The 16,971-nt window shown below is 40.5% G+C and overlaps 1 protein-coding gene across 1 annotated transcript in view; it reads right to left on the bottom strand.

The window, feature by feature from the left end:
- Positions 1-539: 539 nt before the first annotated feature.
- The window catches only part of FER1L6 (fer-1 like family member 6), a gene marked incomplete at both ends in the record, with an annotated part of 70,756 nt that continues 54,324 nt past the window's right edge, over positions 540-16,971 (bottom strand). The window contains 8 exons of the mRNA XM_080339631.1: positions 540-726; positions 4,822-4,922; positions 6,699-6,862; positions 7,206-7,447; positions 9,814-9,912; positions 11,934-12,022; positions 12,578-12,720; positions 15,687-15,847. Coding sequence (XP_080195757.1) covers positions 540-726; positions 4,822-4,922; positions 6,699-6,862; positions 7,206-7,447; positions 9,814-9,912; positions 11,934-12,022; positions 12,578-12,720; positions 15,687-15,847 — 1,186 coding nt within the window. The remainder of the gene's footprint in view (positions 727-4,821; positions 4,923-6,698; positions 6,863-7,205; positions 7,448-9,813; positions 9,913-11,933; positions 12,023-12,577; positions 12,721-15,686; positions 15,848-16,971) is intronic.

The raw sequence follows: 16,971 nt of genomic DNA on the forward strand, positions 1-16,971 counted from the left end.
GAGCTCCTCCTGAGAGGTACAGGATTAATTCTGCACATGACACTAAATAAGACAATTTAACCTTAGATTTTTTTAAATAAACATTTTATCCCCAAATAGTCATGCCGTTATAAGTTCATTGAAAAACAGTTCAAATAATTAAATACAAAACTATGCAAAGACTGAACTATATATTTATTTTTGTGTACAGATTTCGCTCTCAATGTTTAATCATTTGCTTGTAATAATAAATATTTGACTGACAAATCAGTTTCTGCATAGCAGTAAGGAATTTACATTCAAACTCAGTTTTAGGTGCCGAATCAAACTTTCACTGTCAATAAAGTTGCACCAGTGTGTTAATGATGATATGCATTAAGGCTGTGTCTGAATAAGCAGCCACAGAAGACATTAAAATATTCAAAGAGAGCTCCAGTTTTTCATATGAATAGTTATGTTGTCTTTTTACAAGGAATGAAATGTGTTTCAGGTTGATTTCTGTATGCCGACTTCCATTTTTAACTGAAGCGTGTGTATATGATTGGTTACAGAGATATTACCTATGCTGATCCTACAACTATCCTACGGCTGATCGCACCTGGCAGCGTGTAGATGAAGAGCACGAGGAAGACAATGAGGATAAGCAGAATTATGCCGATGATTATGTACTTCTTGTAATTTCTCCAGATTAGGTGATACAAACACTTGAATGGATTAACAAACCAAGAGAAGGATGTGTCTGGTCGGCTAAAGGAGAAGAAAGAAAAAGAGAAAAATTACATAAAGGCAGATTCAGCTATTTCTAAACTTACTCCACTACAAAACATATATTTGAGTCTAAAAATGCCCTTTAACCCCTGGGAACCAACTAAAGAGTTCAGAGGGAGTTTCACATCCCATTAGGTCACCCTTCTTCCATCTGTCCCTGAGCCAAAGCTCCACACACCACTCAATGAAATTCTGGTTCACATTTCATAACTACTGCAATTTAAGGTAAGATGCATGGTTCAAAATCACGATCATGATAAATCATAAAGAGGAAATGCAGACATCTTGAACTTGAGTTCAAAAGCTTTCTAATCATTGCAAAGAAGTTAGCATTGCAAAAGCAGTAATAAGCCACTACAAAAAGAACCTGATTGCTCAGTGATAGTCACGGTGCAACAATAGGCAAAGTCTGCTCAGGTCTGTCATATGGCCCAAAATGGCATATTTTCAGAAATAAATTTAAAACAGGCCTCGTGAAGGCAGGAAATGAGACGAAACCCAAAATCTAAGTAGGTGGGCTGAGGACATAAGGAAAAGCCACCTTCTTCTGGTGAAGAATATCTGCACTCCACAATCCTAAGTTTTTTCCAAATGTTTCCTCATATTGTATTGTCCTCCATGGCCAGAGTTTCTTCACACTGTACAGCAAAACTGGCTGCATACAGTGAGAAAAAACAACATTCTCCTTAGGAAAAACATTGGCATAGTCTCTCTTCCAGCATGCCACCAGCTTGGGAGGTCACTGTGCCTCTGACTTCCACAGCCCTACTCCTGCGACGAGCTGAGGCAACATCTCTTGGCTTTGTGTGATGGGGTGACCTGACAAGTGTGGTGGTGTGGAGCAACGTTAACATCAGCAAAACTGGGTGCAGGTTGTCTTTCCTATCCAATATCACTGCAATTGTGCAGATGGTACAGCAGTAAGAAGAATGAAACTAAGACTGAAGGTCACAAAAGCAACAGCCCTGTCTCATTCCAGAAAGCTGTTCAAGGAATTTAAGCAATGTCCCAGTTATCTAGAGAACTCAGCATGTGGAACTGAACGCTAATGTGACAGAAAGGCTGTAAATCTAAAAGGCCAACTGAGTATCTTTTAATTAAAGACCGTGTTTTATACTGAGGTGGAAATTACTCAGAAATAAATCAACAAATAAGCCCTCCAGGTTAAAAGGAATTATTTAAAAATGCATACTCTAAAGAGTAAAACTTACTGAATCACAGACTTGAGTAACAAAACCATTAGTCTGCATGTTCCAACTACTTAAAGGCTCTTCATAACCTTTAAAGACAGGGAAAAAAAATCCAGACTGTTGCTCATTAATTTCTTTTCTTTGCAACGTAGGCAATAGAATTCAGTGCCAGTTAGAGTAGCACATTTGAGTGCATCTGAAAAAGCATCTTGTCTTGATCAGCAGAGATGAAGAGCTGCATAACCTCATGGTGCTTTGGTCAGCAGGAAATTAGTCACTGCACCTTATTTCTCATTTGCTTGTTTGTCTTTAATTTCAAGATATTTAATCTTTCTCCACCTTTGCTCTGGTACATTAAAGAGTGTGCTACTGTCTAGTAGGTCCTAGAATATACTTTTGGTTTTGAAATTATTTTGGTTTTTAATTTAAAAACTTAATTACAGAGATATGGAGGTCCTGACACAAAGCTTCTAGAGGTCCACTTCTTCCTGAAAAGAACTCACTTGAAGTGCAGAAGCTACCTGTTATCTCTCAGTTGATTTTGACTACTCTGAATGTATGAACCACATATTCCACCACTCAGGGGCACTGAGCTGGTAAACTTTAATACCAGCTTTACAGAATTGAGGCATGCAGTGTCTTCAGCTATGAGTTTATTTTCTTTCCAGTGAGTGTCTAGCTAAAGTAGTATTTACTATCTACATTCTGATATTGCTTTAGTAACCTTAGGATTTATTTTGTCTGACTTTAAAATGTAGGTCCCCAGCCTGGTCAGTCATGTGAGCTGTCTGTAGGAGGAGAAGAAGGACCTTTTGGAGGACAATCCATCTCTTTCACAAGCTCCCATCTTGAGATACGTGTGTTAGGTACATGAGCAGCTACAGATGGAGCCTGAATTGCTTGCTTCTGAGATGGGTAATGTCAAGTGAGACTAGCACCAACCTAATTTTAATTTAATTAAGCCATACATCTTTATTAAGAGTAGAACTGAGTTAAGCCTTGTGATGTCTGTGTATTTCATCGTAAAAATCTAGTTGTGTAGCTTCTCTGATTACTCAGTACAAGATCCCTTGGTTTTGTGGCTTCTGTTTCAAAACACCTCCAGGCTGCCTGTGCAGCAGAAAAGGGGCCACCAGGCTAGTGGCAACCTTTTGGCCCAACAGCACATTTGCAGATAAAATGACCTTGAGGTGAAAACAGAGGGAGCCCTGGAGCTCCAGGCTGTCTGTGATGCATGGGATGGACCTGAAAAAATGAGAGGAAAATGAGACGGTGTCTTTGTGCATCTTGTTGACAACCTTCTGGTGGTGTTATCTTTCTAACACACACTGCACTCCCTCTTAAAACTGCCCAGGCTAATTGCTTCCTACCACAAATATTTCAGAACTATCCCAGTCCTCTCTTCTAAGACAGTGCTTTAGGTTCCAGTACTGGGAATTCTTCAGACAGACATCTGCCAGGTATAGCTCATCCTACTTTTGGGTAAGGATGTTGGGTGAAATGATTGAATAAAGTCTTTCCAAGGCTAATTTTCAATAAGTCTCTGATATCTGTAAATTTCAAGCAAAATTTATATCCTTTTTAGGGATACTGGCAAGTCCAGCTTTATGCTGTTTTCTCCTTTTTCTTGTTTATCCTGAGATATATATCAAACCAACAAAATTAAACAAAGTTCAATGATTGCCATTATGATTAGCAATTGATTTTTAGAAGCTTCGGTTGCAGGAAATATAACATCAATTTCTGTCTTTTTTCTGTGTCTGTGTGTGTGTTTTGTTTGTTTGTTTGTTTTTTAATCTAGCTCATTACTTTAGTAGAACAAAGTATTTGAGCCAAAATAGATTAGAAGCAAAAATCTCAGCTGATAATATTTTTTAAATGTGACAAATACTGAAAGATAAAACGCTCCTTCTAGATCACCTGCCTTTGTTAAACCACTTCAAATTTCCTCATTAAAAAATCTTATGATGAAAAATAAGCATCTTCATTTTTTGATTATAAAATACAAAAAAACTAAATCTGGATTTGTAAAAGCTTCATCATTCCTGTATGACCTGATTTTCATATTATATGTGCCTTTACCTGCAAGTGATTAATTAAGGCAAAAACAACCAGCTGTATGCAGAGGTCAGGTTTCCATGGATATGTAGCAACTAAGACACCCCTAAATGTGTGCAGGTAATTCTTAGAATCACAGAATCATTTAGGTTGGAAAAGCCTACTAATATCATTGAGTCTAACCGTAAGCCTAACACACTAAACCATGTCCCTAAGCACCACGTTCACAAGCCTTTTAAATACCTAAAGGGATGGTGACTCAGCCACTTCCCTAGGCAGCCTGTTCCAGTGCTTGATAATCCTTTTGGTGAAGAATTTTTTCTTAATATCCTAAATTCTCATTTCTTAATACTAAAACTCTATCTCCTAATGGTCACCAAAAAAAAAAAAAAAAAAAAAGATGCAGGAAATAATTCATACAGTCATTTTAAAGCATGTAAACATTAATGGCTTATAGTTATCCTGCTAATATAATAAATATCATCCATCTATACATAAGTTTTGATGGTCTAAGAGGTTATCACATGCCAGGTCAGCTATGGAATGAGCCCACATGTGAACTATAGTTGAGAACAAATGAGCAGATTTATTTCAGCTTGCAGAGAAGGACATTTCAGCTAACCTGGAAGGTGCTGCCAGCTATGAGTGCCAGGAGCCAGCCCCATCAGGAGGAAACCCGGTGATGCACAAGTTCACCAAATGTCTCACTCAAGGTTATAGCGGTAAAGAGGAGAAAAGCCAAGAAAGAGGCAAGGAGACCTGCTCTTCCCTGCCTCCTGCCGAACACCCCTTCCCCAGCTTGCTTAGTCAGTATGCTCCTACTCACTTGGGTTTTTCCAAGGGCTCAGGCTCCTTTCGAGCTTTGCCTACTGGATTCTTCTCAGCTTCTTCTGCTGTGACTAAGTGAAACTCAGCTTCCACTTTGCCCTGTATCAGAGAGATGAAATGTAAGCATCCAGTCCTGGGATATTATAGTTAAAACACAGCAGGATTCAGCTGGTGGAAAAATTATGAAACCAGCTGAGGATGAAGGAATTTAATTAAAGAAAATAAGATAAAGTCTTTTCAGATAAAGAGAAAGCCCAAAGGAAAACCCAAGCATCAAATTCCTGACTTGTGCTCAGGGACTGCAAGGAAAGAGAGGCAGTATGTTTTTTTTCCAGACCCATATGTATCTTTTCTCCTTCCTAAATTACAACATAATTCATCTGAGCAGAGCTGTCTTCTATCTAACACACATCCTGGCACAGCTCAACAGTCGAGCTGGAAGCTGTGCTGCTGGTTTGGACAAGGCACAGTCCATCAATGGGAGGAAATTCAACCAGACATCAGTGCTAGAGCAGTTGAGCTGTGAGGTCTGAGCTTGCAAAAGAAAAATGGCTAGAAATAAGATCTGCATGCAGAAAATGCCATGTAGTTTTAGGGCTCTGTTCAGGCTAAAAGAATGGGAGTCTCACAGTGAATTCAGAGTTAATTTTCTTGATGGATGGCCAGAAGATGGTACTCAGAGCTGTGACAAAAGGGCAAATTTGTTCAGCACTGACTTACCAATAATACGTAGAATTCAAAAAAGTCATAAGGGAATATAACTGCTGCTTTACTGCTTTTTTTTCATTGTGGCAAGTCATTAAAGCTTGTTGAGTGGCCAATCAAATATTACCATTTATAAAAGATCATGCCAGCTACACCCTGCAGTAGAAACATGTCATCTGCTTTATGTTCTGTTTCCTGTAGACATGCCCCAGAGACCACGCGCAGAGTTAATTACTGGGGTTCGTACTTCATGCCTAGATACACACACTGCACCCAAGCAGCAGAGGAGCAGAGCTGTCTTCCATGGACACTGAGGAACCCCGTGCCTCTGTAACAGTACAAAGGAGCCTTTAAGAGGGGGGTAAAGGAGAAGTTTTGTTTAACACCAAAAAACACCAGTGTTGCTCCAGATTATGCACAGAAAGCAATACAACACTATGAAGAGAAGCTGCAGGCAGAAAATACTGAGATAAATGGCCAGGTACACACTGAGTGAGATTTACACTCTGCTGCCAGACTTGCTAAGCTAGAGGCTTTGAGTAAATGAAAATTTTTGTGTCAGAATTTCTGTTCTTTTTAAGAGGATACTTCTAACTTAACAAGTCTTGTAGAGTTTGGGGGAAACTGTCATTATCCGTTGCATTCCTTTATACCAATTGTATCCTGTCACTAAACTAAAAAATCCTGGCTTAATGGACACACTTCAATAGGAAGAGGGACTGTGCTCATTCTGCTTGATACATGTCACTAGCAAGGGGTATAATGGTAGACTCCAAAATCAGTTCCTTCATCCTGTTTTTTTGTTTGTTTGTTTGTTTTCTCAAGTGGGAAATCAATAGAAAATAGGCAAATAAGAGGGTGAGATTCCTTCCAGGATTTCCTCAACTAACATAATATTGGCTGAAAATGCCTGATTTTCCACTCTACCCATCCAGCATGCTGGGAGATGAACAGTGGAAGAAAGCAATGAAAAAGTATAAAGTGCTCTCATAGCTTGGGATTATCTGAACCAAGTATATGGGGGAATCACTGAAGACTTTGGGCAAGTCCTATGGATGTGTTGGTTGCTCTTTAGAGGCCATATCCAACACTAGCATCTGACTGTCCCAGGATCTCAGCACAGCACATCAGCCCCAGAGAAAAGCTGTTCGTCCGTAGTGTGTTTCCTACCGTGAGCTCTCCAGCCTTGACAAAAGGCCACCAGCCTCTGACACGCTTCTGCTGAAAGATGGAGATCTTGTTTTCTTCACTTGCTGCCACAACCATGCCCAGGTCACAGTTCTTGGCTGTCTTTGCTGCTCGAGGGAAGCCATTCAGGTTCAGTTCAAGAGTGCCTGGAGAGAGAAGTGACGTGACAACACTCAGAGACCAGACAGACATGAAGGAATTCAAACAGCAGCTTCCAGATAGACACATGGAGCAAAGCAGCAGCTTGGGCCCAAGCTTCATAGCTGGGGATCTCTCTGCACTGTCAGTCATCCATTTGTATTGCCCTGGCATTATCTCAGAGGAGTTCCTAAATATTCCCTTCCCAACAAAAGCATAAGTTTGCAATGTGGTGCTTCAGAGAAAGACAAGCAAATATTGGGTGTCAGACACCACTTTGTACATACCTCCACAAAATGCAGCTCTGGCGAGACCTCAGGTGAAGTAAAGGCAGATCCATTGCATACTTACCCAAGAAATCATCTGAAGAGAGTCTTTCGAAGTCCCACACCTGTAGCACCAGCTCAGCTGGTATCTTGCGCTCTGTCTTTTCCAAAGAAAATATGTTTTCTCTTTTACTAACCACCATTTGTTTCTCTGCTGGGAGATAGTGGAATGGGAACACAAAGCGCCAGTTGAAGTTGCCCTCTCCTGTCAAGGAGTTGTAATGTACATCTGTCTCCTGCTTGTCCTCTTCCAGGCCCTTTATCCACCTATGGCAAGCACATAGTGGAATACATTGCCGTCACCAGAGGAGCTGGAGTTGCAGTTGTCCCTATTAGGTTATAGGTATGATTATTTACTAATTCCTCCCTAATCAGTAGGAGGTAACACACCGTTCAGGACTGTGACATGCAGTGACAGCCCTGGCTCGGGGATCTCAGCTGCCTCCCAGCCATGGCACCGGCTGCAGCAATGGACAGTGTTGATCAAACGTTGAGTGTCAGAATGTGATTTTTATTTAGATCAGATTCCAAAATATTAGCTGGCCATCTGCTATTGGTAAAACACCTATTGTGTTTCAGATAGGCAACAGTCATTTATCCACTACTAATCACCTTGTATTCATATTGTGCCACACTAATAAATTCTGTGTCAATGTTCCAAGGCTGATTTAAGTGCTCAGTATTAGGGTCTAAATTGTTTGGAGTTGCTGTTTGAAGGTATAAACATGGCATAAGTATGGCTGGTGAAGTCCCTGTGTTTTTTCTTGTGATTTCCTCTTGGTTTCTGCTACAGTGTGCACAACATTTGATGTGCAATGCTATGGCACAAAACTACACTTTTCTGAACATAATCTTCTCTTCTGAAGAGCTCTATGGAGGTAATGATCCAGCTAGGCATATTTTAGTTCTGAAGATGATTTATCGCAGCTTGAGTAAAGATTAGCATTTTTGCACTGCATCCAAAGATTGGCCTCTCCCCTGCAAGCCCCATTATTTCAAAAAGAAATAGAGAAAACCAGTAACAACCCCAAGAATGGCACTGCCCTCAGTGCAAATTCATGCCTGTCAATGGATTCAGTGCTACATGCACTGTCTGAACATAATGAGATTTATGTCTTCATCATTAAGGCACAGAAGCAAAAGTTATCTGCGCTTGGCTTTGCCTGTCAGACCACTCTGGCACTGATAGTGATGTTATCACACAGCTCAGCACAAAGGCTGGATCCCTGTTTATTTCTTCAATTTCATGCTCTCGGGGCTATTCTGCTGCTGCTTCGAACACATTAGTTTATTGCTAAGTTGGATATATCTGTGTGAACACTGCAAGGAGAGGTTTGCTCAGCCAGTGTGTGCAACAGCTGCACTTGCAGAACATATGGTTGCATTAGTGTAAGCATCACCTGGGCTAATGTCACCTGCTCCAAAGAAGTGGTGCCACCCCTGGTGCCCCACACAGGTTGGTCAGAGCTAACACAGGTTTCTCTGATAAAGTGCACGTAGATGTGCCCTACACAGGAGTAAGCTGCCGCCAGGCTGCCCTGTCCTTATGCTTACTTTGGATTTCTTCTTATGTTCGCATGACTTTCAGAATCTGCAAAGTGGAAAACATCCTCCCTTCCCTGCTCCATCAGTCCCAGTGCTTCACCCTCCAGATCCTTGCATTTGGTCATCAGCAATGCTGCAGCAGATTTTTAGGTAAATTCATTTTCCCATTTGCCTAGCACTCTACAAATTCAGATTTTTCCAGGACTCCACAATGACACAATTCATAACAATTCGTATTAGCATAATAATCTCAATCTAGTAGTGAAACACAGCAAGAAAACCAAGACCAGCCTCACACCTGAGATTTCCAATACTTCCCACTGCCATAATTTCCGCCCCCCCCTCTCTGGTACCTGCATTCAAAGCCTGCTCAGAAGCAGAAAGTGCAAAGCAGTACTCCAAAACAAGCAAGATTAAGAGGCAACTTGCTACAGTCTCAGGAAAGAGCTGGTTTGAGTGTCAATCTTCCCTTTCGCTCTCTCTCTTCATTGTTTTTATATGATTTATATGACTATCCCAGTAACATCTGCAAAGCTGTGATAGATATTTTGTCTGCAGCAGGAAGGAGATGGAGAGAGAAAGTGCCCATGTGATGTTCTACCCAGCATGGCCACGGTCATCCACCCACACACCCTCCCCACATAAGGTTAGAAAATAATTCCAATAGAAATAGCCTGGAAAACACCTGCTTTCTTCTTTTTAATGTGCTTATACTTTTCTCTGATTATGTAAAACATGTCTGCATCTCTGTAAGCTCTTACGTTTCAAGTTCTGTAAGTGTTTGATCCCTGTTTGCTAAACTGTGGGCTTGGTTCTCGTGTCATCTCTGCCTGAGCAGGAAGTAACGACTAATGTCATTTTACAGTTATTTGTTTCTTTTAAGAGGAAAAAGGAAACAAAACAAGGCAAAACAAAACAAGAAAAATAAGCAGTATCCAATATAGATGAGTAATTTGGGCAGGCGTTTAAAAGCAAAGTGCCAGGGTCACAGAAACAGCTTATTGGATATTCTCACAACATAATTTTTTTGTATGATTTTTGAATGAAATGTTACATGTTCTTTTGAAGCCAAGTCCTTTAGAACTTACCCTTTTACATAGATATCACTTGATTTTTGCCCTGTAAAGATATTTTCATCTTCTAGAATGACATCCTCTGTATTCCAGATTATTACCCTCAGTTCATAGCTGAAAAAGAAAAGAAAGCAGGCCTGTGTACATTCAAGCTCTGGTCAGACACTAATGTAAACGTCTACCAAATCATGCTGGTATAAAGTGAGAAATATTGTATTTGTGCAAACTCTTAAAATAGCATCAGCCTCAGGTCTCCTCTGTTTACAAAAGTCTAGTGATAGAGTGGGGATGGTGCCTCCTCTTGGCTCTCAGAACGTGCTGGACAACAGTGGGGTCACTGTCAGATTCAATGGAATGGAAAATTCCTTGCTTCTTATGTGCCTGTTCCTTTTCAATTCTTATCACAAAAATGCTGCAGGGAAACAAGGCAAAGTTGATCTGAACAACATCATCAGAACAGTCTCCAAAACAGTGAGCAGCTTGCTAATAAAAAACCAGAGCTCCCTGGGAAGTGTTTGTCAGAAGAAATGCCTAAAAACATTGTATTGGGTGAAATCTGGTGCATTAAAAGGGAAGAGGAGCGTTGTTTAGAGATATTGTCATTCAAGCAAGTGCAATCATCTTTAGAAACAGCAGTAAAAGGAATTAAAGCTTTCCCATCCTTTCCACTCCCTCTATACAGATATTTATGGTGGCATTCCAAAGCTCTGGAACCTTGAACTGAAATACCAGTGTTGCAGGTGACATAAAAAATTGATACTCAAAAATTTAGGTATGCTTTGAGCCATTGCATGAACTGCAAAGAAACAAACAAATAAATAAATAAGAAACAACAACATGCACCAGCATGATTTTTCTGATATGATGTTGTCTTGGAAATAACCTCAATCTCAGGTGTGAAACACTTTACCCCAGAAGTTATCAGATACCCTAGGTCATGAAGCTCTTAAAATGTCAACCATGGAAACCAAGCCTCTGCGCTAGCCAAAGAAACTTTCATCTGCGATGTTCTGTCAGATCCTTGTTCAGTCAAAGATCATCAACGAGAAACATTTTCAGAAAGTGTTTGAAGTCTTAGGGAGCCTGGAGCCTGTTTTGCTGCAGCAAATACGCATTTCTCAGCAAAATGTGTAAGTTGTGTTTGCATAATTACTTTCTTTTTCATCATTAATGGTTCAACAGTATTTGTCCCTGCTTTTGCAGACTACAAAAATGGTAACAGCAATTTGGTTTTCTGAATATGATTAGTTTTAAATCTTTTTGGAGGGGAAAATGTTTATTTTTAAGGAACTTTATATGCAGAAAGTTCTGGTCTGAAGAAAGTAATTGTCACATAGACTTTTTGTCAGGTCTTGGATTTTGTAAAAGGAAAGGAAAAGAAACAAGTTTTTATCACATTGTTTCTTGTTCAAATATAAATAATACAGGAATAGTACCTGATGCTGCTTCAGACATAAAATTCTCAGGAAAGGCCTCGCTAAAATATTGGAATAAAGTTGATAAAGAGTGGGCTGAGAACTCTGTTGCTTATTTTTGTGTTTCATTTACAAACATTCAATTATCTTGAAGAGCTATGTGTAGTGTTGCATAAAAAGCAGTATGAGTATCTATGTGAGATTCTAGAGAAAATTTTTCCAAACGTGTCCCTTCTATCTGTTGCCGCTTGATGTGTTTCTTGATCTTATCTTTGAATGCACTACTGGGAGTCCAATAGGTATAATACTATTACATCAGATTAAAGATCTCAACCAGGGACAAGCAAGTTATCCAGCTGAAAGAGGTAGTGAAACCAGAATTACTTCTTTTAGCTCAACAAGTGGATGATAAATCAGAATTACTAAGGGACTCTTTGCCTCTAGGAACCTGCAATCTTTATCTGAAAAAGGGATATCTTTCTAAAAGAGGTGTCAGATAGCCCTTGATAAAAAAAATCACCAGCAGTTCTTGGAGTTGTTTAGTGGATGCCAAAAAAGATTCTCTCTTTTGACTCAAAATTGTGTGAACCTAAGAAAACTTTTCTCAGCATCACAGAAGTTTGTTGCAATAGTTCTTTTTATAGTTCTTTCCAGACACTTAAGAAATACTCAGTCTTTGAAGGCTTATGCCACTGTGCTGGGAGGAAAGCAGAGTATTACCCTTTTGGTTTTCTTGGTGAAATGTCCACTGGGGGTCCTGGCAGGGGCATATCTTTAGGAAACATGTCCACCCACATCTGTACACGACCCTTGAAAATAAAGAAACAAATATATTTGTAACCCTATTTTAGAGAGACTTTAAAAGCCTTTAAATGTCGTTCTGACATCCAAACCCACCACTTCCTCTATAAACACCAGGCAGCTCACTGTTCTGTAACTATGATTTAATCTATAAACTTACTATGCAATGTATTTTATTGTCACACACATATTCTATCAAACTCAGGAATTTGGTAAAGTTGAAACTGAACTGAAATATTGGCAACTTCAAAGTAAAATCCATATAGAAATAGTACATGATGAAAGGGAAAAAAAGAACCAAAGCCCAAATACAAGCAGAGTTTGTGTTAACTTACTAAAGTATCTAGAAGAATTAAAATATTCTGTCACACCTTGTGTGGTTACTGTGTATTTAGGTAACTGGCTGTATACGTACATGTGTGACAATTGTGAGGCTGATACTGTACAAACTCTTATGGATGCTGTGTCTGCAATTTTGCAGGTACAAATAGAAACCACAGCCACTGGAGAGAAGGAAAACTGCGCCTGGGTCTACCATCACCACTATCTGTGAGCTGCTCTACCTGCTCCATGCCAGGCTTATCCTTATGGTAGAGAGGCCGAGTCTCAATGTGCTCTGGGACCAGTTTGTATCCAGCTCCAGGGATTTCTTCCCAAGCATGTAAAACCTTCAAGGAGAGATGCTCATATGATTCAACTGGCTCCTCTATAGGAAAGAGTAAAACAAAAAGAACAAAGAGAGCTGAATTATAATGTTGAACCCCTTGGTAATATGTTCCACTAATTATTGAAGACGGTCATTAAAAATATGTTAGAGTTAAAAGGAAGGTTTTATGTATCCCAGCTAAGTAAAGAAGGGTCTTGAAATGCCTTAAATTATTGTAAATAAGGGTACCCACTGGGGTCACTAGATGATTAGCACTTAGGCAGTATTTTATCTATAAAACACAGATACTCATTTCACTATTACAGCAGCAGTTTCTAAGATGAAGATGGAAGAAACCTGTGAACTACTCCTTTTATGAAAAACTGCAAATATGAGGCTTTTTTACAGTTCATTAAAGACAGGGAGACCTGAATTTTGATGGAGCTGACAGTAAATAGTCACTAGGAATCTATGCTTCATTTTGCCTTGTGATGGGAACAGCAAAGACCCTCCTGGAGAACCGAATCACGCCTCAAGTGAAGAGAGCTGGAGTCCATGGGCAAGAACATGTCATATCCTGACCAGCTCAGGTTGGCCACTGGAGGAAGAGAGACACCAGAGAATGGCACCACTAATACTGAAGGTAAGGTGAGTACTGGAAAGCAGGTGAAGTCTTTTGAGCTCTTGAGCTTCTCTTTCCTCCCTTTTTTTGTGTGCTCCACACAAAAGAAACTCAGATTTTTGAAGAGGGATGTCTCCTAGATTAGAAGTACCCAAGTGAGAAGAAAGTTAAGACTTGTTCTGTCAGCAAACATTTGTCTGTTTTCCTACAGTGTTGCTGGTAGAAGATAAAAGGTTTGTTTGGGATTTAAATAGTAGGTATTAAACCCTTCTTAATGGCTCAGAGAGGGAGGAAGGATGACCCTCTGGTTATGAGTCCTAGGTCTCTCTTGTGCACTGATATGGGTTTGAGATGTGGTGTATTTAATCTAATTTTAGCCAGCTAAAAGCAAGGTCTTTAGCCTGAGCTACTCAGTCAGGCAGCCTCAATAGCAAGGACATATTGTCCCATGATAACCCATATATTCTCTCAGGCATCTTTCTAAGGATTGCTTTCATTCTCTGAAGATGTTTATTTCTTCCTATTGGCTACAGGTAGTCCTAGACTACCTGGGCATATTGGTCAGCCAGTTGGATTAGATGATTGTTGTAGGTGCCTTCCAACTGAAGTATTGTATTGTATTGTATTATGTTCTATTATATTCTGTTCTATTCTGTTCCGTTCCATTCCGTTCCATTCCATTCCATTCCATTCCATTCCATTGTTATGCTATGCTATGCTATGCTATGCCATGCTATGCTATGCTATTCTTGTATTCTGTTAAATTACATTACATTCTTCTATACTCCTAAAGCAAAGATAAACTGTTATTACCCTTGCAATATAAAGCTGAATGTAAGCCCCACAAGTATCATTTTCTCCACCTCTAAAGTAGAAATGGTAATGCTCCCTCTTTTTGATAGCCCTCTATAGCTCAAATCTGTGGTCTTTGTTAATTTTATAGACCCAAATGATGACGTGCACAGGAACCCATTCCTGGGAGTGTTCAAGACCAGGCTGGATGGGGCTTTGAGCAACCTGGTCTGTGGAACATGTCCCTGCCCATGGCAGGAGGTTGGAAATAAATGATCTTTCAGGTCCCTTCCAACCCAAACCATTCTGTGATTCTATGAAATAAAGATCCAGATGTACTTGTCAGAACAGCAGCCTGGATAAGGTTCATGCAGAAGACTATGCTGTAAACTGTATCTTTATAACATGTTAAAAACTTCTGTACATTAGTACTTCAGATTTTGCCATCTGGTTCTGTATTTCTTTGCTTTTGGTTTCCACCATCTTATCTGATGTTGGTTTGTCTGAAGCTCATTTTAGTGAGCCAGAATTTTGAGCAAGAGGTCCTGTTGCTGGTAATTGCAGTTAGTCATCTGCTAGTGAGAAAAACAAACAACACTACTGGAGTCATAAATCTCTCTCAGGACAAGAAACAAAATATCAATCAACTCTTCTCCCTTCAACAGTGCTATCTGAGCAACCTTCCACTTGAGGTGTGAGCTATACTTTGTAGCTGCCAATGGGAATTTGCTCAGAGACAACTAAACACAGAGAAGGGAGTAGAGATTTCCCTAGGCTGCCAGTGTCCACTGCTGTCTCCAAGAGCAGCTCCTTTTGCTTCCCCTTGAAAGTCTCTATCCTCACAACTCTTTTCCTTACCCTTAGTATAAAACTGAATGACAGAATGGAAGAGGGTTGGAAGAGACCTTCAAAGATCATCTCGTCCAACCCCCTGCCATGGGCAGGGACATTTTTCACTAGATAAGTGTTTTAGAAGAGCAGTTAGAGTAGTAATAACCAAGAGAAGGAAAAAAACAACAGAGGAAAGGTAAGTACATAAGGTAAGACTGGCAGGTAAGTGTCCTGGAACCTGGCTGTGATCAAACAGAGGACTTATCTGACCCTGACTCACTGCATATCCCTTCCCCCTTCTTCTCACTTCTCGGGTCTGTCTACACTAGTATTTTAGTTTAAACAGGGAATGCATTTTTTAAAGGACTCTCCTTGACTTCCCATGCTTTGATTTGCTGTGTGGAAGGATCTCAGGACATGCAAGCTGCACTCCTTTCAGATGAAAGTGTTCCAAGAGGGTCCTCTGCGCTCAACCAATCCTGGGCACCCCACCCTTGGGATCAGGCAGGAGCTAGTCCAAAGTATCCCCAGACACCTACCATGGGGGTGTCAGGTCATCAGTAATAACTGTCTGACTTTACAGATTCTCTGCAATTAAGCTGCAGTAATAGCTAATACAGACACAGCCTTCATCAGCCCAGTTGTATGAGTATTTCAAAGCAGAGACAGGTTCCAGTAAACTGACTTTAGAGTGTACAGCACAATAGGGCCCCAGCTAGAGCTTGAACAGTCTCTTGGTGCTGCTACAATGCAGTTGAAGAATGATTAACTACTTCATTACCATTCTCAGCTTCTATGAAGACTGTCTGTCCTTTAAATACTTTTGTTCCTACTTGTATTTCCCCAGGACGCATGAAGGGTCCACTTATTCTGTAGTCCTTGCATAGCTTAGTGAGGATCTCACTTGGCTTGATTGCATCTCGCCATGCATTGTACCCTTCTCTGCAAGGAGAAAACAGAGAGTGAAGAAAAATGGGTGAGGTTTTCCTTCAGCAAAGCACACAGGCAAATCAGGACTTCCCATGCAGAGATTCACTTTATGGTCAGTGGCCCTGACATCTGCTCAGCCAAACTTTTCCTTTGAATTGTCCAGCACTACTTCTTACTTGAGATACCTCGTCTGTCTGCTCAGGTTCTGGGCCAATCACTCGTTTCTCTTAAAACATAAGAGAAGTTGAGGCAGCCTTATCCACAGCTTTGACAAAGTAGCCCAGGCATTGGCATGCTCTCCAAGAGGAAAAGGATCAGAGTTCATTCCCTGTTCTACCTAAAAGGATTCAAGTCTACATGTTCTACCTCCATTTAAGGAGAAGTTTCCTGCAGGTCCCAAATGCAGAGGAAAAGCTGAGATTATCTGGGACCTGAAACAAGCATATAAAGAAATATCTTACACTGGAGGCTGAGCTGACAGTGAGAGTTGTGAGGTTTGGTCTGTGTTTCTGAATTGCTTTTTTACATTGTCCAACCTTTGTTTGTAGATAAAACAGAGAAGCAACCGCAGGAGAAGAACCACAAACCCACATCTCTCAGGTTAGTGCCTCACCCCAGCGTGATCGAGTTATTTTAGTTTGACTTTCTCTGCATTAATTAATCTTTGTGCACAACATCCCTGAGTGTACAGCCGTATGACAGGGATGAGGAGCTCAGCACCACTGGCCTATGACTCACCTCCATTCAGAGGCCACAGCAGCAGCCCCACTCTGCTCCCGCTGCTCCCAGTGCCACATCAGTCCCACCACCCTTGCTGCAGTCACTCCAGCTGCAGCTGAATAGTTGAGAGCAAAGTAGAGATCTGTCATAACTTCTCTGACAGATTATTTTGCATTTGCCCTTTAAGCTTCTTCAAAGGCAGTTTATCAAGCAGGTATGTTATACATAGCCTGTTTACTATCTAAAATACTTGGTTGAACAAACAATGCTGTTAATTTTAAAATATCCACTTCCTACTGAGGCTGGCAGCTACCCAAAGCCACTGCTAAGCTCTTTGGTGAAATTTAATTAAAGTACCTCCTGTGACACTTCTGTGTTGGAGAAAGCATAATATTCATCCACATCTGGAATTCCTC

This window comes from Nesoenas mayeri (genome assembly GCF_963082525.1).
Source record: "Nesoenas mayeri genome assembly, chromosome: 2".
Taxonomy (NCBI): domain Eukaryota; kingdom Metazoa; phylum Chordata; class Aves; order Columbiformes; family Columbidae; genus Nesoenas; species Nesoenas mayeri.